Source organism: Thunnus thynnus, chromosome 7 (genome assembly GCF_963924715.1).
Source record: "Thunnus thynnus chromosome 7, fThuThy2.1, whole genome shotgun sequence".
Lineage (NCBI taxonomy): Eukaryota > Metazoa > Chordata > Actinopteri > Scombriformes > Scombridae > Thunnus > Thunnus thynnus.
In genome coordinates, this window is record NC_089523.1 from 17,418,128 (window position 1) to 17,445,811 (window position 27,684).

Sequence of the window (27,684 nt, forward strand, 5' to 3'; positions counted from 1 at the left end):
TACAGTGTATAAGAAAAATAAAGACAAGGTTGTTATTGGTTTCTTGCCAGATGGTCATACACATTTTTAAATGAGTAAGGAAAGTAAATAAATTTCCTAAATTGCAGTAATGTGGATTTTACCTAATAGCAGCAATATGTGACTTTCACAGCAGAGGTCTTGTTTGACAGTAGGCTGAGGACACATTGTTTTGCTCTCTGATCTTCTACACAGACTTAGTCACTATTCGTTTTATATTCACAATCTATCTGTTCTCACTTGTGTTTTCACCTGTGACAAATAAAAACATCAGTACAGCAGCAAATTTTATTCTCATGCTTAAATTAGACCTGTTTTTGCTTGAATCAAGAACACAGTTCATCATCATTCTTCATAGCTGTAGTGATATTTGTGCCACTTGCTCTTCTCTTCCTAGAATAAAACACCACTCTGCACTCTTCTGACACAGGAAGTAGACCGAGTGCAAAGACCAAGCCCTGATTTTACTGTTCTTGTTTGTATGCAGTTAATACAACACGCCACACCTGAGCAAATAAAAACTACTCTCATTTACTTGTCCAAATATTCAATGTTCAGCTGCCAACACTGAATGCTACAAGGGGAAATTACCCAAATATCACACCTGATATTCTGTAGTTTTTTGCCCCATTTACCATGTGTTTCTTGTGCTTTCCTTAGAATTTAGGCTAAATGTGAAGGTACTTTTGTGATCACAAATACTGCATAAATGTCACATACATATATACTACAGTATATTACATTTTTTCCCTTTGTGGCTGTTATGGTGATGCCTACAGAATAATAAAAAGTACAGTACAGGTGTACTTGGATCAGACCTGCTGATGACGTGGTTTGTCCGAGGTTATGAGTGTTTGATCATGATGTTTTCTTTGTTCATCAAGGTCTTTTTATTTTTTGATCATGACATTTTCATAGCAGGGTTCATCATTCACACTGACCACTGCGCCTTCATTGGCGATAACTTCAGTGAGACTCACAGCGTCCCCTGCTGGTCCGACAGTCAGGTAACCACTTTCACTTATATTGGGGTCGTCACCCTGCCCTCTGTCTCCCTCAGTCCTCGGCTCTGACCCCGAGTCAGCTGAAGCCACCTCTGGCACGCTCTTCAAAATGGATGACAAAGGCCTTTTAGGAGGGCCGCTCTCTGTTGATGCAGCGCCGTTAGCACCCGCTGTGTCAGGGGAGTTGAGAGAAGCATGTTTCCTCCTGATGGGTTTACATATGCCAACTTCTCCTCCAGAAGGCCCTTCCTGCTCCCACACACTCGCCCGAGCTCCAAGCTTCCTCCTGGGTGGTTTGGTGATCCCTTCAGCACCCTTGGGTTTGGGCCTGCCAGGATCCTGCTCCCTTTGTCTCTGGAGGCTTCCAAGTCGCCGTAGCATGGCTTGGACGGGGCCTTCTGAGCTCGACTCTACCTTCGATACGGGCCGACCCGCCTTACCCACCGTCACATACACTGTGGTGACCTTATTTGCATCAGAGGTAGATGTTGACACCTGGTTCCCTTTGTGAGCAGCAGTGTTGGACATAGTCCGTCTTCGTCCTGATGCCCCAGGGACCTGCAGGGTGGAGCGGGACGGGGTGTTTGAGTTTCTGTCTACTTCCTGTTCCCCTGCCTCACAGCCTGATTCCTGGTTGTCTGTCGCCTGCACATCCACCCCATCCTCCCTCTCCTCACCCTCAGCCCCATCTCCCTCCCCAGGTCTAGCTGCACCTCCCTGACTTTGGAGGGCAGAGAGCATCAAAACCCCCCAGGTAGACTTGGATTTGTTGCGAGGGTGTCCAGAAAGAGCGCTGGGGTCCTGAGTCGAGCCACGCCTCTCCTTGGGGCTGAAGCGGGTGCCCTCGGCAAAAGAGACAGACGGCCGTTTGGATTTGGCAATGCTGGAAGTGCGGGGGATGTTGAAAGGTGAGGTTATGTCCTCACTGCTGAAGCCTGATGGGTCCAGGAACATGTTACACTTGGAGCTCATCTCCTGGAACTCGCCGCCCGCCACTGCCGGGATGTCTGTTAAACAGAGAGAAAAAGTAAAACATACGAAGACACAGATGAAAGTGCAAAACTGAATCAACAGAATATCAAAGGCAATGAACCATAGCAGTTCTGCTCATCACCAAAAGAGGGCAACGTAGAGTTACATGAATCTCTGTTGCTACCTTCTCTCGGAGGGACACAGTAGAGCGCCTCTTCCTCCTCCTCATCAGTGTCGAAGGACGACCCTTCAGTCACCCAGCCAGTGGAGGGAGGCTCAATGAAGCTGTGGTTGAAGGTCAGCTCCGGGTCATGGTGAGATACTGTGTGTGACATGAAAACACAGATCACATGACATAAATGATAAATGTCAGTCAAATCTGTGTAAGAGAGGGTTTACGCTTTTAAGGGGCATTTCTCAGAAGCTAAGAGCCCTTTCATTCATTTCTTTTCATTTGTAATTAGACATGATAAAGATTTCTTTGCAGTTTGATGGAATAATTATAAATTAAAGGTGCAGTGTGTAAGATTTAGTGGCATCTAGCAGAACTGACTTGACAGAAATGGAATATAATATTCATAAGTATGTTTTCATTAGTGTATAATCACCTGAAAATAAGAATTGTCGTGTTTTCATAACCCTAGACTGAGCTCTTTTTATCTACATAGGTAGCGGAGCCCGCCGTGTTGCACCACCATGTTTCTACAGTAGCCCAGAATGGACAAACCAAACAGTTCTTCTAGAGAGAGCCTTTTGTGTTTTTTGCGAGTTTCACAGCCACCATACATTCTCCTAATCACATGTAAGGGGAGGGGTATTCAGTTGGTTGCAATCTGCAACCTCACCACTAGATGCCACTAAATCCTTCACACTGCACCTTTAAGTTGGTTGTCAAATATTGAAAGGTCAGTCCATGTAATCCGATATGTAGTGAAGAAGTTTGAAAACGGAAAAGAAAGTTCAGCAGTTTGTAGTTTTAGTTTCATTGTCTTGGAGATATCCCTCCTTCAAATAACAGTATTTTACCAATCCAAGCATAGAGGAGGGACCTTTCTGGATTAACAAAGGAGTCATTATGTGATCAATCATGTAGGCTTTTCAAAAACTTGAAATGTAAAAGAAATGAAGATTTAAAAGCAAAATATCACTGAGAAACAACTGATTAAGTGCACTATGTCCACCTTCGTTGGGTGAATAAAGAGTTTAAATAAACCTCATGAAATTCATGATGAAGTCTGTCCAGTCTTGTCCATTCATATATCCACAATGTCTGTAGTTGTGGTGTTTGTACACAATCCTTAAATTACAACACTGTTAATTATTGTGCTGTCAAACTGACCAGTCACACGAGGCAGGCCCGAGGACCAATCAGAGATACAGGGGAGGGCAGCACCAATGTTTGCCAGGACGCTGTAGACGTGATATTTCATCCGCACAGACCAACCTCCATCAGCCACAGCCGCCCTGGAAAAAAGGAGGTTGAGAATGGTTGATTTTGTGTGCAGTTGAATCTCACTAAATCATATTGTAGGAAACTGAATGTATTTCTGCCACCTGAAGTGTCCTAATAATTGAAATACATTGAAATTCACACCATTTAGCTTTTTTTAGAGATATTTGACATGAAGCCATAGAAAAGAATTAGACACAGGGACACAAGGTAACAACATTTCACGGGACCTTGTTTTGCTTTGTTTTCTCATTTAGAAAAGCTTATTGTGCCATGCAAAAATGATAAAAAGTAAAAAGTATAAAAAGGAAAAAACGTTCAACTATCAAACTACCAGAATAAGCAGAACAGCATGATGCATGGTGGAGGTTCGGCATTTTCTGATTTAATCTAACTTGTTCCAAAAATAAAATTAAAACCCATGTAATTTTAAAAACATATGTAAAAGAGGATGCTTGTGATGACATTCCCAGCTTGTTCAGGATTTTGACACTTATATAAATGTTGTGAACGACGTGCAGAAACATCTAAATAAATGGATTCACTTCCAAATTAAAGCAAGTATTTTCACTCTTCACACCTGGTTTTTCGCTGGCTTGGCAAACATCATGAAACTCCCCAGAATGAGACAAATCTCATAAAAACTAACTTAACACAGGAATAACATGAAGGAATTATGTTTTCATCTACAGACCGTCCTGTGATGTCTCCTCTAGACCATCAGCCCACATTCAACACAAACACACCTCACGTCACAACCTATGATATATAAGAGTCTGTGCTTTTAGTCATGTTTAGTTAAAATATGACATTTGACTCAAGCAAAGAAGATGTACTTTCGATAGCGATGAGTAATCCAAGCAAAAACTAGAGAGTTAATTCTTCCAGATTCTGGGTTCTGTTTGCTACATCAATAAGTTTTTGCTCCGTTCTGGAGCTCAAGCAGAAATGTTATCAACATAACTAACAGTTTAATATGGAAGTGAGTAATGTAGCAAAGGCCAAACTATATCCAGTTCAGTTCGAGGCAGTCCAGTAGTGTTTGGACATATACACAATGCTAAGAGGAGATAATGTCCAGAGAGGGAAGTGAGGTACAGACCTGTCTTTCTCATCGATGGGGCGTCCTCCACAACACAGACAGCAGCAGAGTACAGCTACCAGCAGCAGGAGCAAGGGAACCAGTATACCTGCTAGCAGAGCGCCTCGGCCACCTGACACACACACATACACACACACACACACACACACACACACACACACACACACACACATATAGTATGTACTGTGTATGCACATCAAAAAACAGACATTTCAAGTGCATGTACCACAGGTATAAAGAGATGCATTTGGATGGATGGTCAGACATACTGTTAGGGCAGGCACCAGTGACTGGTTGGCAGCTGACCCCCTCACCACAGTCGCAGGCAGAGGAACAGTTGAGGCCGAACTGCAGCGCAGGGCAGCTGTTGTTACAACTGGAGAAGGACAGAGAATCACGTAATTACATCTCTGCAGCAAAGAAAACAGCCTGCGTATGAAGGCTGAATCATGATCTATTTTAGTACTCAGTGAAAATACAATCATGACACAGTAACAGAGAGAAGTTTAAAGGGAACATACTGGAGGTTTTGCACAGGTATTTTTGCTTTTATTTGACAGTTTAAAAGTGAAGAGCAACTAATATATGGGTTTTTTTCTCCATCTTTATTCAAGAGTGTGGTCTTTCATTTTGAGAGCAGGATTTATCAATTTCACGTTCAGATTTTTCCCCCAAAGCCCGGCTCTCGCAATCAAATAGTCCCTGATTGTCCTTAGATTTGCTCTGCTTCTGCTCAAACTGTATGCTTGCACTCAGGTATATTGTTGAGTCCTCCAGTCAATAGAAGGCCAGGTGTAGTGTTGACCCTGCGTCTTGGCCTTCTATTGGTTGGGGAATTTTTGACAGGGTTGTTGCACAAAAAATCTGCGAGCAGAGCAGAAATCTGAGAGCAGAAGTTTCACGAGTGCACAGAAGCAGCCTGAGTGTGAGGAGAAGGGCTGAAGCTGAAGCTGGAGCAGGAAATCTGTGCAAGCAACAATAAATCTGAGTGCAAGCATAGAGTTTGAGCAGAAGCAGAGCGAATCTAAGCAAAGCAGGCACTATTTAAGTACAAGGGCAGGGTTTCAAGGGAAAGAATTACAAAATCTGAACGTGAAATCAATAAATCATGCTCTCAAATTGAAAGACTACACTCTTGAATAAAGATAGGAAAAAAGAACCATACTAATACTAATTTCATATGCCCTACAGTGCTGCAAGCAACTTTAAAAAGCAAACTGTGAGTTGCTGTTGTCGTGTTTCGAAATAACCTCTTATTCAAGTTCAGAGAAGCTCCAGCATGTTATTTAAGAGTCAGCTGATGAGCAACAAGAAACCAAAAAACTGGGTTTGATTTTTTTTTTTTTAGGTCGACTGTCAAATCTCAGGCGCAGAGCTACCATGAACGCATCATGAATAGCAACTGCATAACAATATGGCGGTAAAAAATAAATAAAGGTGACAATGACCAGTTTCAAGCTATTCAAGTCTCTGTTAGGTGGTTTTTATATGAAGACTGATTTTGGTAAATGACCAACAGTATTGTAAAGTCCATTATAGTGGTTAAAATATGCAAAACTGTTAAAAACAAAAGTATATTGTATGCATCAGTAGGGGGTAAACAGTCTAGGATTCATGTGTATTACATTTTTAAAGCAGTATTTCACTTCAATCATGATACACATAATACACATTTATCATGCTTTTGCCATTTTCAGCACATGATAAAACAATATTGCTTTGGTTTCTCTTGCTTGTGTAACTATCAAAAGAATAATTCTCTCAACAAAGTGTATAATGATGTGATGAATGTGACTACAGGTGGCCTGAGTGTGTGTGTGTTTTCAGTGAAACTATATCCCTGTCCAAAGAGAAACATTAAGTTTGTGGCTCACCTCTCTCCCTGAAAGCCTGGCTGACAGACACATCTTCCTGTCACATGATGACAGTCACCATGGAAACATGGGCCACACGGGAAGCGGCAGGCGTCTCCGTATGTCCTGTCAGAGCAGGCCTCCTCACACCTGGCAAGTGATGACCGGGAACACAAATGTGTTTTTGTTACTGATGAGGACATCTCATTGATCTACATTCATTTTCTAACCATCTGTCTTCATTGCATCTGTATCAGTTATTCATTCTGTGCATATTGTCCCAAACACTGTTTGCAGGCATAAACAAAGGATTGTCGGTCCTCAACGCCCTCATTTACACAGTCCATAATAAGCATGCTCGCTCTTGAGGCTGGCTATTTTAGGAATGTGACAAGCAAAGACGTCATCAAGGATAATTTTCATGCTCCTTTTCAACTTCTGACCCTCACCAAAGGCTACAAGGACCGTACAATTGATTTCACATGTACCAGCACATTCACTGCAAATCACATAATCATGTCACTATGTTTTCCACTTTGTCTAAAGCATAGTGTAAGCTTTGTGGAGATGGAGATGTTATCATCACATGACAATGCAGTTGTGAGCAGCTACTGATTTGATAATTCTTCCTTGGTAGCAGGCTCAGCTTCTTGTAGGAAAACTCTGCCACATCATCCTTTCTTTTCTGGGTTTGATGTTTTGACTACAAGGCTGGTCAGTGAAAGTGACTTTGCCAGCTAATTCTCAGATGTTGGGACTTCCCATGAACAGCTATATGCACTTAACCGTGTTAAAGTGCCACAGACTGTCCGCACTGAAATACGTTTCAAGTCTCTGCAAGTTCATTTTCATATCATGGTGAAATAAATAGAAACCAATAGCTGATTGAGAAGTATATAAGCATGCTAATATCTCATGGCAGAAGTTGTCAAACTTGGGGTTGGGGCCCCTTACAGGTTCACTTGGTATGCAGACACGTCACAAGACACTTTCAAGTTTTATAAAGGGTTGTGATATTTCTTTGATGTCTTTTAATAACTATATGGATAGAAAGAATGTGCTCATTTCCTCCACTCCCTTTTGTCCTTGTTATTTCTAGCTGGCTGCTAATAAAAGTATCAAAACTATGTTTTAATAAAACAAATTATGTAGGTTGTAATTATTTGAACATTATTTTTAAAATACTCGATTCAGAAATTCCTTCATGCTTTTCAAAAATAGAGACTAAAAGCAACTCTTACTCAGACTAAAATGATAGCTCACTGGAATTAAAATAGACAGAAAAGTTGAGAAACTGTTTTTTGTGTACTTCGAAAATGGTTAACAGTGATGTTAAGTAACTTAAAAGTGATTTATGTTAATATAAGTTTAGAGCTGTAACTAATGATTATTTTCATGATCGATTAATCATTTAGTCAATAGAATGCTACAAAATTGTCTCAGAGCCTGCCATGACATTTTCAATTTTGCTTGTTTCACCAGACTAACATCCCAAAACTAAGACATTGAGTTTACATTGTCATATATGTCAAAGAAAATCATCACAGTTGATAAGCTGGAATTATAAACATTTGGCATTTTTGCTTGAAAAATGACAGAAACAATTATCAGAATAGTTTCTGATTCATTTTCTTTTGATCAACTAATCGACTAATCGTTGCAGCTATATATAACAAACATGCTCATGTATACATCAGACACACCTGGGTCCCGTCCATCCAGGATCACACCTCCAACATTTCCCGGTTTTTGGGTCACAGGGCTCATTGTTCCTGCATCGTGGACACCTTTCCTTGCAGCCATCACCAAAGTAACCAGACGGACACGGGTGGTCGCATCGTGTACCGTTCCAGCCGGGCTCACAGGCAGCACACACACCATCAGTAGCGGAGCAGTGCTGGTTGTCTTTACAGTAACCACAACTAGGTTCAAGAGACAAGAGAGTTCATCATGGACAGAAACTCACAGGTGAGTCTACAAACAGATGTGTCAACGTTTACACCTGCGCACAGACACTCACCTCATTTCACATCCGCTGCCGTACTTCCCCGCTTCACAGGGCTGGTTGCAGAAGGCTCCTTTGTAGCCCAGGTGGCACAGACACTGGCCAGTGGCCGTGTCACAGCTGCTGTGTTTGAGGTCACAGTTACAACGCCGGTCACAGCTGGGCCCCCACCAGCCTGTCACACACTCACACACACCAGTCCGCTGGTTGCACGGCGACATGTAGCAGTTGCAAGTGCCGGAGCATTTCAGCGCCCAGTGCCCCTTTTTGCACTGGCACCGGCCTGTCAGCTGGTCACAGTCGGAGCCCAAGGAGCCCCCGGTGACGCACTGGCACGGCTTGGAACAGGTTGCCGTCCACCAGCCCTTGTCGCAGGTGCAGTCTCCGCTGACGGGGTTGCATTGACCGTGGCGGGCACATTTGCAGGCGTTTTGGCACAGCTGACCCCAGCGATTGGAGTTGCAGGTGCACTCGCCAGTGACGGCGTGACAGCGACCATGTGGGTGGCACTGGCACACCTGGCGACAGTCTGATGCCCAAAACTCAGGAGGACAACCTGGTTAATAAAATAAAAAAACACACAGGGAGTACATATAATACATAAAACTGTACAAAAACAAGAAATCACCTTTAATGCAATTTGTTATTAGTGACTCAGGTCTTTGTGGTTAAGTATTCAAATTCTGTACATTTTGCTGCCTATCCTGACTATAAAACCATGCAGATCAAATCAACATTGCAAACTAGAATAACCTGAATGGTAACTTAAAGTCCCCCTCTATTTAAAAAAATGTATTTTGCTTGTTGTTAATTTACTTACATGTTATTGTTAGTACAAATGTTTGAGCTTCACTGTGAGGGTGATGTATGTGCAGGGATTGTTTTCACATTCATCTGCTGGAGGGGGAAAGTTTCTCTGTGCTCACCTTTAGTTTAAGACTTGCACATGTGAGCAAGATTTGTGACATCACAACTAAACTTAGCACAAAAAGTAAGGAATTTTGTGTTTGGTAGATTATTTCTTTGTTGTAACAATGCTTCTTGGCAATAAATCTTATACCATTGGAAAGCCTGTTTATTTCCCTTTTAAATGGTGCCACATTTGTAAGGAACATGCATTTGTGGGATGAACAGCAGAGCTGAGTATGTGAGTTGCACCCATGAAAAATTTGCCAAATTTTCTCTGCCAATGCCAAATAGCTTATTCTGCCATTGACTCTTGTTTGGTGTTTGGTGGACTGGATGATTGAAGTTTGAAGAAACAAGACATATTGGCAATTAAACAATTTATTCATTTAACAAACAGGAGCCTCAGTAGCGTGTGGAAGAACCATACACAGCCACAACAGCCTGGCACCTTCTCCTCATGCTGGTCACTAGCCTGGTCACACACTGCTGTGGGATGGCATCCCATTCTTCAACCAGCATTTGTCGCAAGTCAACCAACGTGGTTGTGTTGATCACTCTGGCACGAACAGCACGCCCAAGCTGATCCCACAAGTGTTCAATGGGGTTGAGGTCAGGACTGCTGGCAGGCCATTCCATCCTCTCCACTCCCAAATTCTGGAGGTAGTCTCTGATAAACGCCGCTCTGTGGGGGCAAGCGTTGTCATTTTGGAGGATAGAGTTCGGTCCCAGACTGTCGAGATATGGGATTGCCACTGGTTGCAGAATCTCATCTCGATATCTCTCTGCATTGAGATTGCCTCCAATGATGACAAACCTTGTTTTTCCAGTGAGGGAGATGCCGCCCTACACCATCACACTGCCTCCACCAAAAGATGTTACTCTATTGGTGCAATCAGCATAGCGTTCTCCACGTCCTCTCCACACTTTGACCCTAAGATCCAACTGCCGTAGGCAGAATCTGGACTCATCGCTGAACATAATGTTCCTCCAAATGTTCAGGTTCCAGTGCACGTGTTGCCGACACCAGCGCAAACGGGCCTGTTGGTGAAGGGCAGTCATGGCAGGCCTCCTGACAGCCCTATGAGACCGGAGATTGGCTGCATGCAGTCTGTTCTGGATTGTCTGGGCAGAGAGCCATCGGCCATATCGTCCTGCAAACCTTGACTGCAAATCTGTAGAAGACAGCCTACAGTGCTGACAGGGTGAGAAACTGTCTTCTTGGGGTGTCGTCTTCCTGGGACGCCCACTTCACGGCCTGTCTCTGACATCTCCCATTATATGGAACTTGGCCTTCACTTTGGAGATGGTACTAGGGCTCACTCCAAATAATGCCGCAACTTGGTTTTGCGGAACACCAGCTTGAAGTTGCCCTATCGCACGGGCCCGATTCTTGGAGAAGACACCTACTGACCACTGTAGCAGGCCCCATGCTCACGGGTGCTTCTGGCACCTGGGGGTACCAGAAGCTAAAAACAAGAGTCAATGGCAAAATAAGCTGTTTGGCATTGGCAGAGAAGATTTGGCAAATTTTTCAATTCACATACTCAGCTCTGCTGTTCATCCCACAAATGCATGTTCCTTACAAATGTGGCACCATTTAAAAGGGAAATAAACAGGCTTTCCAATGGTATAAGATTTATTGCCAAGAAGCATTGTTACAACAAAGAAATAATCTACCAGACACAAATTTCCTTACTTTTTGTGCTAAGTTTAGTTTGGAGCCAATATGCTGCTTACACAAGTGTGATGTGGAAACTTGAAGCCTCCAGTGCAAATACACTGAGAAGTTACTTAACAGTTAAACTTTTGAAATGAACAATATTTGCATATTCATAGATTCTGGATTTTTCAGTGAGGGAGAAAGAGCAGTAGCAGCAGAAGTCATTTTAAGTATCTTTAACTTGATAATTGAACTTTTTTTGTGGAAAAAACATCAGATACATATTAGCATTCAATGTCTTGAAACATATCTGGAGAGTATCTTTAAAAATGACCCAAGAGCTGTCTAAAATCATATATAATAAGAAATATCATTTGTAAGAAACACACAAGTTTACAGTGTCATTTTGCAAAAATCTACTGACTATACTATCAATGGTATAGTCAGTTTTACACAATACAACCTGTGCAGTGTTCATCAGACTAGCTAGAATACTTTTTTTTTTTAAAAGGTTACATGAATCCACAGATGACCAAACAGCTCAAGTTGTTTATTGTCACTTACGTGTTTTACACTGAGCTCCATAGTAGCCAGGTGGGCAGCGACACACTCCAGGATACACACAGAGCTCATCCTTCTGGCAGGCCTGCTCACCCTCACACACAGCTACACACACACACACACACACACACACAAAGTCACTTTTGGGGTATTTACATACACTTACATTCATTTCCTTACCCTAACCATATCCATAGGCACCTGGTTATGTATTAAAACGGGGGAGCAAACTTCGAAAGATACATAATTGGTAGGGGGGGGGGGTCTTGTAATTTAAAACACATTTCCTGCATTTCTACACAACCTAACCTCTTGGATTAAGTCAAGAAACAGCCACCTGCACTAGTCTAGACTAGTTAGATTGAGGGTGCTATGAAAACCAGGAATGGATCAAGAACAGTATATAATTGGATGGATCAGGACAGGAAATGATTATTAGAAGAATGAAATAGAACTATTTCATATTTGAAATTATATTCATAAAAACATTATGTAGCCTAAAATGTTAGTAGGTTGCAGGCTACTTGGCCATCTTTGAGGTAAAACGAGGACAAATAATTTATATAAATGAAATAGTCTTACAACACATCACTGTATGATTTGTATAATTAAACCTGGTTAAACAATGTTAAACCTGAGAGTTGCTATTCTCAAAACTCACAAGGCCTTATTCAAAGTCTAACAACTGCAACAAAGTACAAACAATTTGGATGAATGAAATGGCCTCACTACAACTATCTAATGCCAATCCCTCACACAGGTTCTAGTGGTAGCTGTTGTAGTTGTAATGTCATACTGGAATGAATAATCATAACTTCACTTCAACCTACATTATCTCAAATCAAGGACTATTTTAATGCGTAACTCAGAAGGTGATTTTTGCTCCTCAAGACTTAAAAAGGCCATTTTAGTTGAGGACAAGACCTTACTGCCCCTTATAATAAACTTGTATGAGAAAATGAGAGAATAATCATGATGATGAAAGCACAGCGCAGAGCATGTAGTGATGTGTCATAATATTTCAAAATAATTATGTCCAAAATCTGACGAAAACTGCAACTTAAGCAGAGTATTTTGCAGAAGTCTGAACAAGTTACTTTCCACTCCAGAATATTTGATTGTTTGTTGATTCAGACACTTTGGCACTGTGAGGAACGCTGTCTGCCTGTCTCACAACTTGTTGGACTGAACCAACTCAAAGGGTGGTCTGAAAACGTAATAGAAAGATGATCATAGACATAGGCTGCTTAAATATAATCACCTGATTGTGGAGACTGTATGATGGTAAGTTTATTTTTAAAAAGACAAAAAGAGGGATAGAAAAACCATAACTTTGCTCCCCCTAATTGAATAATGGGGATGCATTTGCTCCACTTACTCCATTGCTCAGGCACCTTTGACCATAACTACTACTTGCCTAAACTTAACCCTTCCGCTAACCCTTACCACTGACTCAAGAATCAGCTTTTACCAATTGGGGACACGGCTTTTGTCCCCAATTGCACAAACCACCACCAATCAACTGGTCTTAAGTCTGGTGTGTGTCCCTGAAAGTGACTTAAGTCATATCACACATACACACACACATTCACACACACACACAGCATACCAGTGGATAAGAAACCAGGAAAAACATGGAGGCAGTAAAACCATAATTCCTACAGATTGCTGTTTATTTGAATAGTGAAACTCACGTATGGTGCACTCTTTTCCTTCTTGATGCCATCCAGTGCAACAGACCAGGGTGGAGGGATCCCTGGATGTATATTAAAAAGTAAATTAGCCTGACAAATCTGAAACTTATCGGGAGGAATGAGGACTTACTGAACATCTTTTATCTACCCAGAGAAATAAGCCAGGAAAAGATTTAAACATCCACAGAGCTGTCAAGCACACATTATACTTCTGTATGAAATGCAGAAGTATAATGTGAGAAACACATTGCTCAAAGGCACGACACTTTATCATAGGAATTGTTTTTATATCCTGATTTTCTTAATGGGTCCAGAGATGTAAAAATTTTTCTTTCACTAGCTTCTGTAACTGCTCTCATTACTTGACCAAACACTAAAAAGACAACAGGTGTGGGTGAAGGTTGAACATTGAAGTGTACCTGGGATTCTGGCAGACGTTCTTCCCAGCAGGGTCCAGTGTGTGTGAGGAGGACAGCGAGCAGCAGAGCAGAGCACTCAGAGCTCTGAGGAGAGGCTTCATCTCCACACCAGTGACCAAAGACCCAAAACCTGGGACCAAAGCTCTTCAATTCAATCAAGTTTATGTCCAACCGGTTCCTGACTCCTCTCGCTTCTTTCTTTCCTCTTAACTTCCACTCAGAGGGAGCACAATGAGAGCCAGTATCTCTCTTTCTGTCTACCCTCCACCCTTCCCTCCTTCCCCTTTTCTCTCTCTCTCTCTCTCTCTCTCTCTCTCACTCTCCTGTGAGTCGTCTTGTGGCTCCAGTGCAGTCAGAGAGGTCGAAGCCCCCGGGTTTCCTCTTCCCATTTCCTGGGGAAGTCAGAGCCACTTCCTTCTATTCAGCCAGACACAGAGCTTTTTAAAGATGGTCGAACACTAACACACAAAACTCGCCGCACACACACATGTACAAACACTCAACACATACCCCTGATGTTCGCCCTTTTCCCAGAATCTATTGTTGAAAGTCCTCCAGGAGATGATGAAGAAAACCTCCTTATAAGTCGAGAAAGTTAGAACAAAGATGATCACTTTGAGCTTCGGTTAAAAAAAAAAAAAAGTTTTCATTCAACAGCAGCAACATCTAGTGTTGCATCTTTTTTCTCAAATAAGAAAAAAAATCACAAAGATTATTTAAATTTTCGATACAAGTCTGTGTTTAATGGATTTTATTGAATCTCATTATTACAGAAAATCAGTGTTTTTATCACAGTTTCATTAAAATCCACTCACATGGCATCTCTGTTTTTGTCAGCAAAAATGTTCATAAAACTTTCCATCAAAAACATGCTTACAAAAATAAATTGCAAACACTGTATCGTAGGAAAACATGTTCTGATTGGAGGGTCCTACATTGTCTCTCTTAACAAATACAATACCACCAGTCTGAGTAGTGCTATCATCAGACATTCAGAGGGAACAGAGCAGTCAGACAGAAAATGTGGAGACTTAATGATAATCTGTCAGATAAACGTGGTGGGGATTTAAAAAAAAAAAAAAACACACACACACACTTTCTCATTTCCACAAGGAAGCACATATCTTCCTTTTCACGTAACCAACAGAACATGTGTGCATACACACACGCACACACGTATGGCACCACCATGACGTACACACCAGCTACCGATGACTGAAACTTAAGAAAATATATTTTTAACAATACAAGCAGCAAGTTAAGGCTTATGGGGTTAAAATACACTCACTGCTCAAATGGAAGAGACTGGCAATCATATGACTAAAAGTTTGTTTTTCCTTGAGTATAAAAGTGCTTTAAATCATGAACAATACATGAGCAAACACACAGCTTAGAAATACCCAGACTGAGGTAAAAGTTTCATGATAATTTTGTGGTAAAATGTTGATTGTTTTGTGGAACAAATATGTGCTTATTAAACACAGTTCCCACTTTACTAGAATATATACTGTATCTCAGTAATATCTTTGGTTTCTTATAACATTTGAGGATTTATATAAATACCTATAAGTAATAACATATTTTTCAAGAATTACATGGCCAACAATAAAACCTTCTCTATAATGGAGAGTAACATGATTGTTGTGTGAATACTTGAGTCTAGTATTACTAAGTATTACTAAGTATTACTAAGTATTACTCTTAATACTGCTGCATATGCTGTAGTTGGAGACTGTTCTTCTAAGGAGACTAAGCCAGGACAAGAGTGACATTTGGAGAAGGGGAAATGAAAGGATTTAAGACAGAAACAGGTCAGTTTGCTTATAAAAATATTCACACTTTCTCTTTCCTTATAGTGCTTATGTGTGGTAACGTTGGGGCATTCAATTGTCCGTCTAACTTTTTCCTGAGCCGCAACAGACTTTCTGTTACAAGCTGAAGGAGAAGCTGTGACTAAAGGAAGGAGAGTGTTTGTTTCAGATCACAACAGGCAGAAATCTCACAGCCTGTGCTCTCAGGTCGATCCCGGGCTCAGGAAGACGGCCGCTGATCCCGCTCCTCATTGGCCTCCGAGTCTCCGATGATCTCCCAGCTGGAGGCGGAGTTGCTCATGTGGGTGGGGCTCCGCCCGCTGCCCGACCGCGTCAAGAAGCCGAAGCTGCAGCACACAGAGTAGAAAAGATGAGGTCAGATCTGCTGTGAGGGATTACAGCTAAATATATCCCAGGATTGACGAGGATCTCAGGGCAGTGACGGTGTCAGCAGCGAGAGATGAAACCATGCTCTGGTTCACAGATCTGCTTTTTTAATAGCAGCGATGGTTCTGGCCATTTCATTTTCTATTTTTCTTGCTTTGCATTTAATGAGAGTTGAAATCTATGTTTCTCTTTGGAGATTCTGGGCAAAGAAAATTTTATTTCTTACTTTATTTAAGATAATCCAGTGTCTGTCTGAATTACATCATTTGTAGAGAGATAAAAAAGACACAGGCAGCAGAAACACTAGTTTGCTACAGCATGTATTATGCAAACATGATATCCACAGTTTGTTTCCAACCTTTATCCCGACTTGCCACCCTCAAAGTCTAATATAGCACCCATAACACATCTTAACATGACTGCATTCTTGGTCCTAACCAGGCACAAGGTATGCAACCACAATATTACTTAATTAAATGCATGAATTCTCAATGACAAAGACTCCTTTGCCCAAAAGTTATTTGGTAAATTAGATGTTTGTCTCTGCAGATCTTATCTCCTGGGAATTTCCGTCCTCTATACCAAATTAAAAGTGGGTTAACCTCCTCTTCTCATTTCAAGGAGACAAACCCACTTTAAAGGTGTAAACAACATCAGGTGACCAGACAGTTAAAATTTGCACATAATGAGTCTAAGTGTATTTTACAAATGTAATAACAGATCACAGGCTTGCGCAGGACTCAAGTAACTTCACTTATTTCTCATTAATTCACTGCAAAGCAAGGAAAGCAAGCAGGGAAACATATACAGTGTGTTCTTTAAGATTGTCTCAAATCAGGTCATGAGCAGGGACTGCTGAAGCTAAATTACAAAACCACCACCAGCAAAAACCTCAGATCAGATCAGAGAGAGCACATCACTTATGGCTTTTTGATGTTTCATCCTGCTGAAGTCTGAGCAGTGCAGTGTAGGTGGAAGTTGTACTCACAGGTTTCGAATGCGTGATTCTGCTGGTTTGTCAGAGCTGTCTACTTCCGTGCCGTCTACTTCTGTTTGCCCAAACAGAGGACTCTTGTCTTCCTCATCACTGGAGATAGAAAGTAAAACCATCAAAGGGTGAAAACAAAATGGGTCTGTGTGTAACAACGACTGCCTTCTGAACATATTTTTTTGGAAATGATCAATGTGTTGTGTGTGTGTGTGTGTGTGTGTGTGTGTGTGTGTGTGTGTGTGTGTGTGTGTAAGAGAGACCTGCTGCAGTCATTCACAGGAATTCCGAGCATCTTTGCCTTGATGAGCTTTCTCCTTTTTTTGATGGCTGAGCGCACGGCTTCTAAGAGGAAGCCTGGACACCTCTCCTCATTCAGGATCTCCCTGCAATAACAACACAAACAATTTAATTTCAAACAAATTGGCACGGATGCCTTACTGGCATCAATGATGCAACGGCACCTTAAAGGCCACCTGTCAGCTCTTCTTTTTCTTAACCTAACTCCAAAGTCGCCCTGTGAGCATGTGGGGAGTGTTTACACTAATCTCAATTTACTAGAATTATTAATGAAAACTTGACACACCTCTGATAGTAGCTGAGCTCCTCCTGCACCAGGAAGAGGTTGGTTTTGAGCTCGTTCCTCTCAAAAATGATGTCGCGCACCTCCTTCTTGGTGAAGCACGGCTGATCGGGATCCTTCTGGTCAACTGATGACTTTTTCTTTGACTCCCGAGCTGTTTGACTTAGACAGGACTGATGGGAGAACAGAGAGTCATCAGGTAACAAACAAACAGCAAACTGTCATGTCATGAGCTCATTAGAGGAAGAAAAAGCTTCACATTTGCATTTTAGTTAGTGGAACTTGAGTTAAGATTCAGCTCTTGTCCAGAACATCTTAGAATGAATGAAGCGGCAGAGTTCTCATGAAACCTAATTTCATGAGACGGTATATCTGTATCTGTAGACATGGCTTCTTACCTTCACTCATTTCATATACAGACACTAACTATGACTCAACAACCCATAAAGAAAGCAAACTTAACAAAAGTCCCAGATTTTTAATTTTGACCTGCAGCTGAGTGAGATTTCTTTGCTAATGTAAATAAAAGTATTTAAAATTTCTTTGAATTCAAAAAACCTTATTTAGCAAACTTTTATACATGTGCAGACTGTGACGTACTTCTTTGTACATAATATAAAAGCAACCTAAATAGTAATAATAGTAAGTAGCAGTAATAATCTGTAAGAAGCATTCATACTGGGTTGTTGCTGTTGGTTCTGTCCAGCTGTGCTTGGAGGTTTTCTATCTCTTTGGTTTTCTCTTTCAGGTCAGCCTCCATGTCGGCCTTTCTCTCCACAGTGCTCTTCAGCTGGGCCTGCAGCACATTCTGCTTGTGTCGCAGCTCCGCGTTCATCTTCATGAAGCGGTCCAACTGCTCCTGGAGCTACACACACACACACACACACACACACACCCACACACACAGATGCCTAATTTTTAATCATGAATAGTGAGTAGACTTACTAAACAGGTTTGAAGTGGCAATACACGACATTCAGGCACTACATATTGCACTATAGCACCAACATCTTAGACCAAAACAAATGTGTTTGTCATTTCTCAATTAAGTTGGAAAAAAAGAGAAAGCCGACAGCTCATGAAACTCAGATCAAACTATCAAACTAGGCAGTGCTGATCAAATATGGCTGATCAAGATTCTGTTACTACATTGCCTATTTCTCACCTCGAATATTTTCAGAAACATATTTCAGTGTACTGTTTAGCTGTAATTTGAGAAAGTTTGTGACACAACCACCAAAACAAAGAAGAGAGAAGAGGGAGTGTGACGTCATTCACTGCTCAGGTCACCATTACTCCACTATATCTTTACATAGCAAATAGTTGTTTGCTTACATCTAGTGAGGCTAAATACCATTTATTGGACCTTTAAACAGACAGTTCCCATATTTCCCATAAGTGATAAATACAGTTAAATCCAAAAGTAACAAGCCAAGGCAGAACCACTTCCTGTCAATAAAACAATATATCTGTATCTGTATTTGTTTTATGGCTGATAGTAACAGTGGTAGAGGAGAGGGGTGAAATCCATGAACTCCATGCATAGGATTCACACCAAAAATCTGTGGGAGGGAGACAATAATGAAACCACACAATGACAAAACAAGTGTAGCATTCATTTTAAGGATGAAAACAATTCCAGGCTTCCATTTGAGCAAACAGAGAAACTAGTTTAGTTGACCATGAGCTGTTTTTTTTCTGTCTTTCAGTCAAGTCGACTGACTGGGAGCAAAGAGCAGAGCATTACCAAATACACACCCAGTTATGGCTGCTATTTAAATCATGTGGTATATGCACACACACACACACACACACATACACACACAGTCACGTGCGAACACACACAAACACAAAGTACCTGCTCAGACTTGTCTCAAGTGCAGCTTAATCCTCAACCAGTAACTTGTGTGGATAATCTCTTCTCTCTTTCCCTGATAGCTAACACACTTCCTGTTTTCCAGTGTGTTTATCGGCATAGTTTACATGATGTAACTTCTCTTTTGATGCTGCATGTGATGCCTGTAATTATGTGTGTATGTTACAAGTCTCAATATGTTCAAATATTATAAAACTTGCAAACTATAAAATAATAAACACCATTGTGAGGAAAATCAGGAAACTGACCTTTGTAGCTACGGCCATAAATATTAGTGTGTGTGTCCACATGATGATAGGCGTCATGCACAACGGCAAAGATGACAGCATCTGCTCTTAAGTCCAGAAACCATCACCCAGTTTCCCACCAGCTCAGTTCAATTGTAACACCCGACTATTTCACATAAATGCATGTGAGTGCTGCTGTGTGCCTTTTAAGGAATGTATTATTGTGCTTGAGCAGAAGCATTGTCATTCACGCTGTATGGCTGTGTGTCTCCTTACCGCCTCCACTTCTTTGGAAATGGTGGATATCTCCTGGACTTTGGCCCTCAGCTCGTCTCTCTGCTTGTCCACCACTTCCTTCAGCTTCAGCATCACTTCTCGCTCCTGCCGCTGCACTCGGTCTGCATGCACACACACACACACACACAAAGGGTAAGATAAAGAAAACAGAAGTCCGGCTGGCTAAGATGATTTATGTTATGTTTTTAGAGTAAAGGTCTTTTATTTATGAATAAATTGAGGTATGGGATAAGCAGTATTGTATTACATTTATATCATTATTATTACGGCTGCAACTAACAATTATTTTCATTATCAATTAATCTGCTGATTATTTTCTCCATTAATCATTTGGTCTATAAAATGTGAAAAATGTCTTTTACAATTTCCCAGAGTCAAAGGTGACGTCTTCCGCTGTCTTGTTTAGTTCGAACGACAGCTTTAAACCCAAAGATATTCAGTTTACTATCATGTATAACAAAGAGAAGCATCAAATCATCACATTTGAGAAGTTTAAAACAGCCAATTTTGGCATTTTTGCTTAAGAAATTTCCAAAACTATTATTTGATTATCAAAATAGTTGCCAATTTATTTTCTGTCGATCAACTAATTGATTAATCGACAAATCCTTGCAGCTCTACTTATTATGTTAGATTATATAGTTCAATGATGGCTGATAAAGGCACTTTACTGATCTGTAGCATTGCATAATCTATCATGCAGTAAAACAACCAAGACAAATGCAGAACAAATGCAGAAAACGGAATAATGACTGTAAATGATATAAATAAACAACAGAGCTAAATATTTTCATTCCTACTACGTACATGGCAAAAAATAAGACTGCAACTTCTGAGAAAATGAAACTATGTAGACAGACGTCAGAGTGTGATTACTTCACACTTGATCAAGACCATGTCCCCTTCAAGAAACTGAGGAAATCTACACAGAACAGTAGACAGCACAGTAATGAAGGGTCAATTCACCCACATCACAAAAACTAATATTATCTATACATGCAGATAGTTTCAGTTTTATGTACCAAGATTTTTTTTAATTTTTTTGGATCTTATCTTTTATTTCAGCTTTTTGGCACAGATAATAGAAATAATGTCCCATAATCTTTGTATCCATAAGTACTGAGGTTTTGAGATGTGAATCTCTTGAACATGCCACCATCCCAGCATGTGGAGGTAAGCAGAATTTTGTTTGTGGCGTTCACAGCATTGAATAGTTACATTTGCAGAATTCAACGCCAACATTTTATGCGACTTGCCTGTTAATTTGAACAATCCACAGACCTTTAATAGGAGGTACAAAGTAGTAGCAGTTCACAGTGAGGTCTGTGGTTTATTTAGAATATCTAGAATAGGACATTGTTAAGTTTGGACATTTTTCTTGAGTTTTTCACGTGTATTTTTTAAAGTGCAAACATATCACAACTTCTATTGTACTGAGTTGGAGGCAAAAATCTCAAATCTAATCTAAAACCAAAGCTATCACATCTATTGCATATTTAGATACGATTCATGGCCATTGAGCATAAACTGACCCTTTAGACTTAAAATAAAAGTGTGTCTTCACACCTTTAGTTAAAACATGTGAACTATTTCTGATCATTACATTGTTGGACTGCTTTATACATTCTGAGACACCATATGCTTAAGTAAGACTGGAGTAAAGTATTGCTATACCCAAAGTGAAGAACTCGTCAGGAGACCGGTTCTGGGAGTCTTACGCAACATTTATTGAAGCTCAATCGAGGAGAACAGAAAACAGTGTGACTGTGAAACACGGTGCAATGCCACTCAATTCTACCGTCTACTTCCAGACAACGGTATTTAAACCCTTCACCAAATCCTTGCACTTATTGCCTCCAAATAAGGTTATTCTTCACACATCTATGCCCCTATTTGTTATTGAACTATAAACAAGACACTATACTGACTGAAGTCACATAGTCTGTACACAGGTTACTTACTATCCATTCCAAAAGGAGACCGCCTGCACAAAGCACAACATATCTCAACCTGACCTTGGTTGCCACAGGAGACAGCCAGCCTTATCAAGACGAGTGTATATCCAAGCCAACCTCAGTGGACAGAGATGAACTACTCTGAAATAGACGGGTCATGACCTTCTGCTCCCGGGATAGAAAATGACCAGAGAATGACCCGTGGAACATAAATATTTCCCCCACAGGCGATATGACCAAAATCTCATTTCCCAATAATGATACCCATCCTCACATAGCACATTTTAATTTAATTAATAAATAGTTGGTCTGACCCTAATGACCAAAAAGATTAGTTTAATCTGTCAATACATATATTACATTTTCACATTCATTTAACGTTTCCTGGTATTAGCAGACTGGTTAAGGTTATTCATAATCCTAGCATGTTACAGGCAGAACAGTGGGTGGTAAAAGGTTAAACCACATACTGTAGTCTCTTAAAACTTCACTACAGCCAAAGGAAGCATGGGAGCCTGTTGTAGCAGTCATATCCATTACATAAAATGAATGGTTACATTCACCTGCCACATGACCTCTTGTCAGATAAATCACAAAATGATCAAGGCAGCATGTTTTCCTGTCAGTACAAGAAAACACGAGACAGCAAAGCGACTCCACCCTCTGGTGCACATTACTAGGGGATGATGTCTACATGCTGGGAATCATCAATAAATACATAAAATATTATCTACCAAGTGGAAATACAACCATTTTCTCCTCACAGTGAGAACTTGTACTGCTCCACCTCTCAAAATGATTGCACTGTAAACACTGAAACGACCAGTTTGACTGCTTTCTGCCTTATGTTTAAAAAAAAAAAACATTAACACGGCAGATACAACTGCAACCCAGCTGCTTTGAATCTATGCTGTAACTGGTGGAGATGCTTTTTCACAGTTAATGCGTTTTACATACATTTGCATTCATGGAGAGGAGTGGTACGGTGATGAAACTAAATCCAAGTCTGCTTGGGAGATCCCTGCTGTTTACAGTGCCTCTGAAAACCATTTATATTAAGCATGCTCAACTATATTTGTGATCTTTGCACTTATTCATTTTACGATATCTAAAAACTATTACAACCAACGCTGGGGATTAAGAGCCATCTTAAAATCTTCTAAGGCCCGGACATTTTCAGGGTTTTGGCATTTTGCCTTTATTGGATAGAGGATAGTGAAATGGCCGACAGGAAACAAGGGGAGAGAGAGATGGGTACAACACACACCAAAGGCTGGAATCGAACCAGTGATGTTGCAGTTATGTGTCATGTGCAGTAACTATTCAGCTACCAGGTTGCGCAAATATTTTCAGTTTTGAATGGCTACTCGACTCTCACAGATGGAAAAGATTACCCAGGATTCCCTCAGGCTTTATGAAAGGTTCATGTGGTAACATCTCCGCTAGAGGTGGGATTTACACTGTCATGTGAGGGCTATAAACAATATATAGTGTCAAACAGTGAACGCCTCCTTTTGGAACTGATTTGAGCAGCATTTTAGTGAACACAATCCAGATTTTAAAAACTGGCAACATGTTTAACATTTGTCTTGAACAGAAAATCCTGGAACATACCTTCCTGTGCATGACTGCCCTTCAGTCTGCTCTGCAGCTCCTCTCTGTCCACCTGGAGCTGCTGTACCTGGACCTGAAGCTCCTCACATCTCCTCTTCCACTGCTGCTCCTTCTGCTGCAGCTCCTGCTAGACAGGACAGAAGCCAGAACCTCAGAGACATGAGGGATACTAAAACTTTCAGAATAAACAAGATGTGATGTAACTGTGCTGTTAAATTCTCTTCTAGGAATGTGCATTCAGCAGAACAGGTTGGGTCTGTCGTTCTGTTGTTAAGTCACCACAGATGTTTTGTTGAAATGGTTCCAGTAGATCTCAACAGCAAATTCTGATCCCAGAACCACTCCTCTCAATATACTCTCTTAGCAATGATTATAACACTGGCTTGTCTACTGTAGTGATTCCCAAAGTGGGACGGGCGAGGAGTCCAGCAAGATTAATCATATTATTGTTCATCTATTGTGTGTTTTAATAACATTTCACCACATCACAAAAAAAATCTGCAACATTTACATTAACTAGACTTTATGTTACATTTTCAAACATATTAAAACAGAATAAATAAGCACTACATATAAAAATCACTGTTTTAAAAACTATGTAGGTAGTCACAGCTGACATCACAAGTCACTGTTGCCAGTTGTCATAGTAACACAACAAGCTTTCCAGCTTTGAAGTTTTGCAGGAGCTCAGCAGTGAGCGTCAGAGCAATGATGGAAAAAATTTGACACAAAAAACCAGCTCCACTAAAAGCTGAAACATCTCAAAACAGACAACTGAATCTGAGCTGGACAATAAAACTCACATCAGACTGAACACGACTTGGCTAACATGGTTTACCAACAGATTTTGTCTGCTTATGGATGATGAATATCAATCATTGTCTGTGTGCATTCATTGTGGTGTCACACATTCCCAAAGTCATACTTGTGTTATGTGGCTGTTAAATATGGAAACAAAACAAGAGACGTCCCATCAGTGGACACCTGCAGGTTGTTCTCTCTCTCAGTCAACAACAGCTCACATGTCCCATTGAAATTCCTGCAGCCTTTTGGTTTTGTTTGTTTGTTTTTCCTTGTAGGCTAGATATTAAATATAAGCTCATTTAAATTGAAGAAAATGAAAGACAAACATTTAATATATTTAATTGTAGTCATTGTTTATTTTCAGCTAAATGTTTTATCAGTAAATCTGCCCTGCAGCTGTTGGTTTTTGCAGAGAATGACTGAGAATGAACCTATATTATTTAGCTATTATATTAATATTAATATAATATAGCATAATATTACATTATATTAATTTATAGAAATATTGTTAATAATCATAATGATAATATTTCACACTTCATAACACTGAGCCATGAACTGTAAAATGCAATATTACCAGAGATGGAGAGTAAAAAAGCATACTTATTCAAATACAGCTGTTATGTGAAATTAACAGTTTTGGAGCACTGGCACTTTAACATGGCTTATGTTCATTTTATGACACTTTATACTTTTACTCCATTTCATTTCAGAGAGAATATGAAACTTTCTCTCTGTTTATTTACTGTGTAGATTCAGCTTTTACACGTTAACTGCTATTAGGACCATAAAATAACACCCTCAAACAGTTATAACACGCTTCTGACATTTTTCACCATTGTATTTGATGAATTGAGAAAAATAATCGCTAATGAAAATAACAGTTAGCTTAGTTGCAGCCCCACATAAGGAACTTTCACTTGGTGATTCAGTACTTTTACATGATGACATTCCTCATTTTACTTCAGTTGAATAATATTCCCACAAGTGCTTTAACTTGAGTACTTTTTCCACAACTATTTTATAGCATCACGCAGCGCCAAAGCTAAAACATTTTTTTCCCCCACAGGCATTCGGCAAAGACCTGCCCTATTCTGCCTCTGACTGGCTCTGACCCTGATATTCTTACCCTAAACCTACATGACATACCCACTTTACTACATGACACACCCACTTTACTACATGACATACCCACTTTACTACATGACATACCCACTTTACTACACGACACACCCACTTTACTACATGACATGCCCACTTTGCTACATGACACACACCCCTGACCACTAAAGGCCCAAAAGCGTCTGACGGGCATGTTTTAAAGTACACCCATTGTCTTAGAAGGCCGAACACGTACCAAAAGCATTATGAGGCGCGTTAAACTGCCTTGACAACCCCGATCTTGTCTCGACTTTGGAGCGTCAAATGAGTACCCAGCGACCAAAGCTGTTCTCTCTGCAGCTAAAAAAGAGAGATAGCACTGGCCAGCTGAGCACCTAGCCAGACAGCGCAGCGGAGGTCGAGCGAGGAGGGTTAGCAGTAATGAGAACAAAGCCAGTAAATGAGAGAGATAAAACTTTATATTCTAATTAATTCACGACAGTTACGTTCTACAGCACAAATAATTAGTTATTTAGTTTATTTTTCCTCCTCTGCATTTCTCCTCTACATTCATTCATTACGTCCAACTAAAGCAGCAGTTAATACAAAGAACAAAAGGACAAATCAGTGTTGGTGCTGTGATGCTGGCATTTCAAATCTGATGCCTGCAGTGCGCCATAGGAGCATCAAACGACGCGCGTAAATTATCGCTTTTAGTGCGTTTGGGCGTGCCCAAGTGGGCGTGTTATGTAGTAAAGTGGGTGTGTCGCGTGGATGCTGCGAGTCTGCAGATAGACTTACTTCAAAGCTGTTCCTGTATCCAGTTCTCTTTATACATCCATGGCCTAAACCTAACCAACCTAACCAACGAAGGCAACGAGTACCAGCCAGTCAGAGGTGGAGTAGCTAAATTAAAAAAGCTAAATTAACTGCGTCGCTTTAGACGCTGCTTTTCTAAAACGTTGGTAACATAAACACTGTTACAAAATAGTAAACGTTAAATAATCTTACATATCCCCACTGACAGTCTATAAAATATTTTTTTTTTTTTTAAAAATTAAGAAAACAGCGTTTGCTAAATAACAGTAGCGGTTAAACAGACTATGTCACGGTTGCCTTGACGACACTGAGTGAGCGGCATGGCTGTTGTTTCGGGTTAGCCAGTATGGCTGTACAGTATGATAGCAGATAACGTCAACGTGTGACCTCGAAAGGTGAATCAGGTAATCAAATCCGAGAATAGTGAGTAATTTCACTTCCAGGTTGCCTGAATACATCCACACAGACGCCTGTTTCCTCAATGTTTTCGCCACATTTGGAAGGTCTGCCTATCAACATGCTACATGTCTGTCACGACGACACAGAGCAACTGTATTGTATCCGTTGTTACAACTGAAGCACTGTTACAACGTTATAACACAGTGTTTATACGGTGTTTACAACATGCTGGGGAGGATTAAAAGCTGCCATGTTTCTCACCTGTATTTCATTTTTATCTTTGCCTTCGTCGCTTTCCTTCCCCGCACGTTTCTTCTGCTGTTGCAGCTGTATCGTCTCGAAGGTCTTGAGCAGCTCTTCTTCCCGCAGTTTGTGTGCGTGGTTCCTCGACGCGAAACTCTCCAACAGCTCCAGCACTTTCACAATTTTCGGCACCAGACCCTCGACGCTGTCTTTGCCATAGCCGTCGATGAGTTTCTCCACCTCGGTACCGATCAGCTTGGCTATCTCGTACACATTGTCCACAGTTAAAGCCGAGAAGGTCCTGTCAAAACAGCTCTCTGCGGGTTTGGTTTCTGGGTGCGATGCAGGTCCCTCCATTTCTGAAACCGGTTACCAGCAGCTCACTTCACATGCTCTTTATCAGCTATATCGAAACCGACAGTGGCTCGTCAACCCGACACATCAGTCAACCGTAAAACAAGATGGTTATGAAAGTGACAACAGCAATAAAAAAACCTGCTGTAAAGTTCAATTTGCGCCCACACTACCGACACGCCTGAACTTGCTGCTGTTGCTCCTCTTCCGACAACACCACGTCATATAAAAGTATCATTGGTCGCGTTAACCTAGCGAACAAATACAAATGCAAGTACATCGAGTACTCTGCAATGCACTGTATTACAAGGCTGGACAGTTCTCCTGCAGTCTCTACTCGCTGCAGGATCCTCCTACTTTTCTGACCAATGTAATTCGAGTACAAACACAGCAGCTACATGCAGAAACTCGCCTGCCAGGTCGAGCATACTGATGCATGCAGCAGAGCGTGAAAATTTAATTTCCACTGTGAATCTGCAGTCAGAAATGCTGAACTGTTACTGTCTAATAAATGTCAATCACATAAGTAAACTAATCTTCCAAACTACTTATGTTACTTGAGGCAGAAAGCTGTATAAA

The 27,684-nt window shown here is 40.8% G+C and overlaps 2 protein-coding genes across 3 annotated transcripts; both read right to left on the reverse strand.

Moving 5' to 3' along the window:
• Positions 1-77: 77 nt before the first annotated feature.
• On the reverse strand, positions 78-13,948 carry scarf1 (scavenger receptor class F, member 1). The gene is made up of 11 exons (XM_067594641.1): positions 13,648-13,948; positions 13,229-13,290; positions 11,538-11,639; positions 8,420-8,960; positions 8,103-8,321; positions 6,421-6,549; positions 4,816-4,922; positions 4,547-4,658; positions 3,334-3,458; positions 2,179-2,316; positions 78-2,029 (listed from the first exon to the last, which is right to left on the reverse strand). The coding sequence occupies exons 1-11, from the start codon at positions 13,746-13,748 to the stop codon at positions 909-911; spliced, it is 2,757 nt and encodes a 918-aa protein (XP_067450742.1). The 5' UTR covers positions 13,749-13,948; the 3' UTR covers positions 78-908.
• A 420-nt stretch (positions 13,949-14,368) lies between these two features.
• Positions 14,369-27,536, reverse strand: rilp (Rab interacting lysosomal protein). Of its 2 annotated transcripts, none has more exons than XM_067594643.1 (8): positions 26,770-27,536; positions 23,386-23,512; positions 19,796-19,917; positions 18,096-18,281; positions 17,420-17,589; positions 17,097-17,219; positions 16,834-16,932; positions 14,369-15,805 (listed from the first exon to the last, which is right to left on the reverse strand). In XM_067594643.1, the coding sequence occupies exons 1-8, from the start codon at positions 27,106-27,108 to the stop codon at positions 15,679-15,681; spliced, it is 1,293 nt and encodes a 430-aa protein (XP_067450744.1). In that variant the 5' UTR covers positions 27,109-27,536; the 3' UTR covers positions 14,369-15,678. The 2 variants fall into 2 exon arrangements, with proteins under 2 accessions (XP_067450744.1, XP_067450745.1); XM_067594644.1 differs by having other exon boundaries at positions 23,386-23,509; positions 26,770-27,527.
• Between the last annotated feature and the right edge of the window lie 148 nt (positions 27,537-27,684).

Bases quoted from the DNA above. Each gene is read 5' to 3' on its own strand.
- scarf1 (XM_067594641.1), bottom strand. From the start codon at position 13,748: ATGAAGCCTCTCCTCAGAGCTCTGAGTGCTCTGCTCTGCTGCTCGCTG. The intron at 8,322-8,419 runs GTGAGTGTCTGT...TCTTGAACCTAG, and splicing joins GGCAGCGGATGTGAAATGAG to TTGTGGTTACTGTAAAGACA. The intron at 3,459-4,546 runs GTCTGTACCTCA...CCTTTTTTCCAG, and splicing joins CCCATCGATGAGAAAGACAG to GGCGGCTGTGGCTGATGGAG.
- rilp (XM_067594643.1), bottom strand. From the start codon at position 27,108: ATGGAGGGACCTGCATCGCACCCAGAAACCAAACCCGCAGAGAGCTGT. The intron at 18,282-19,795 runs GTAAGGAGACAC...GTGTGTGTGTAG, and splicing joins TTTCCAAAGAAGTGGAGGCG to CTCCAGGAGCAGTTGGACCG. The intron at 17,590-18,095 runs GTATGAATGCTT...TTCTCCCATCAG, and splicing joins GAACCAACAGCAACAACCCA to TCCTGTCTAAGTCAAACAGC.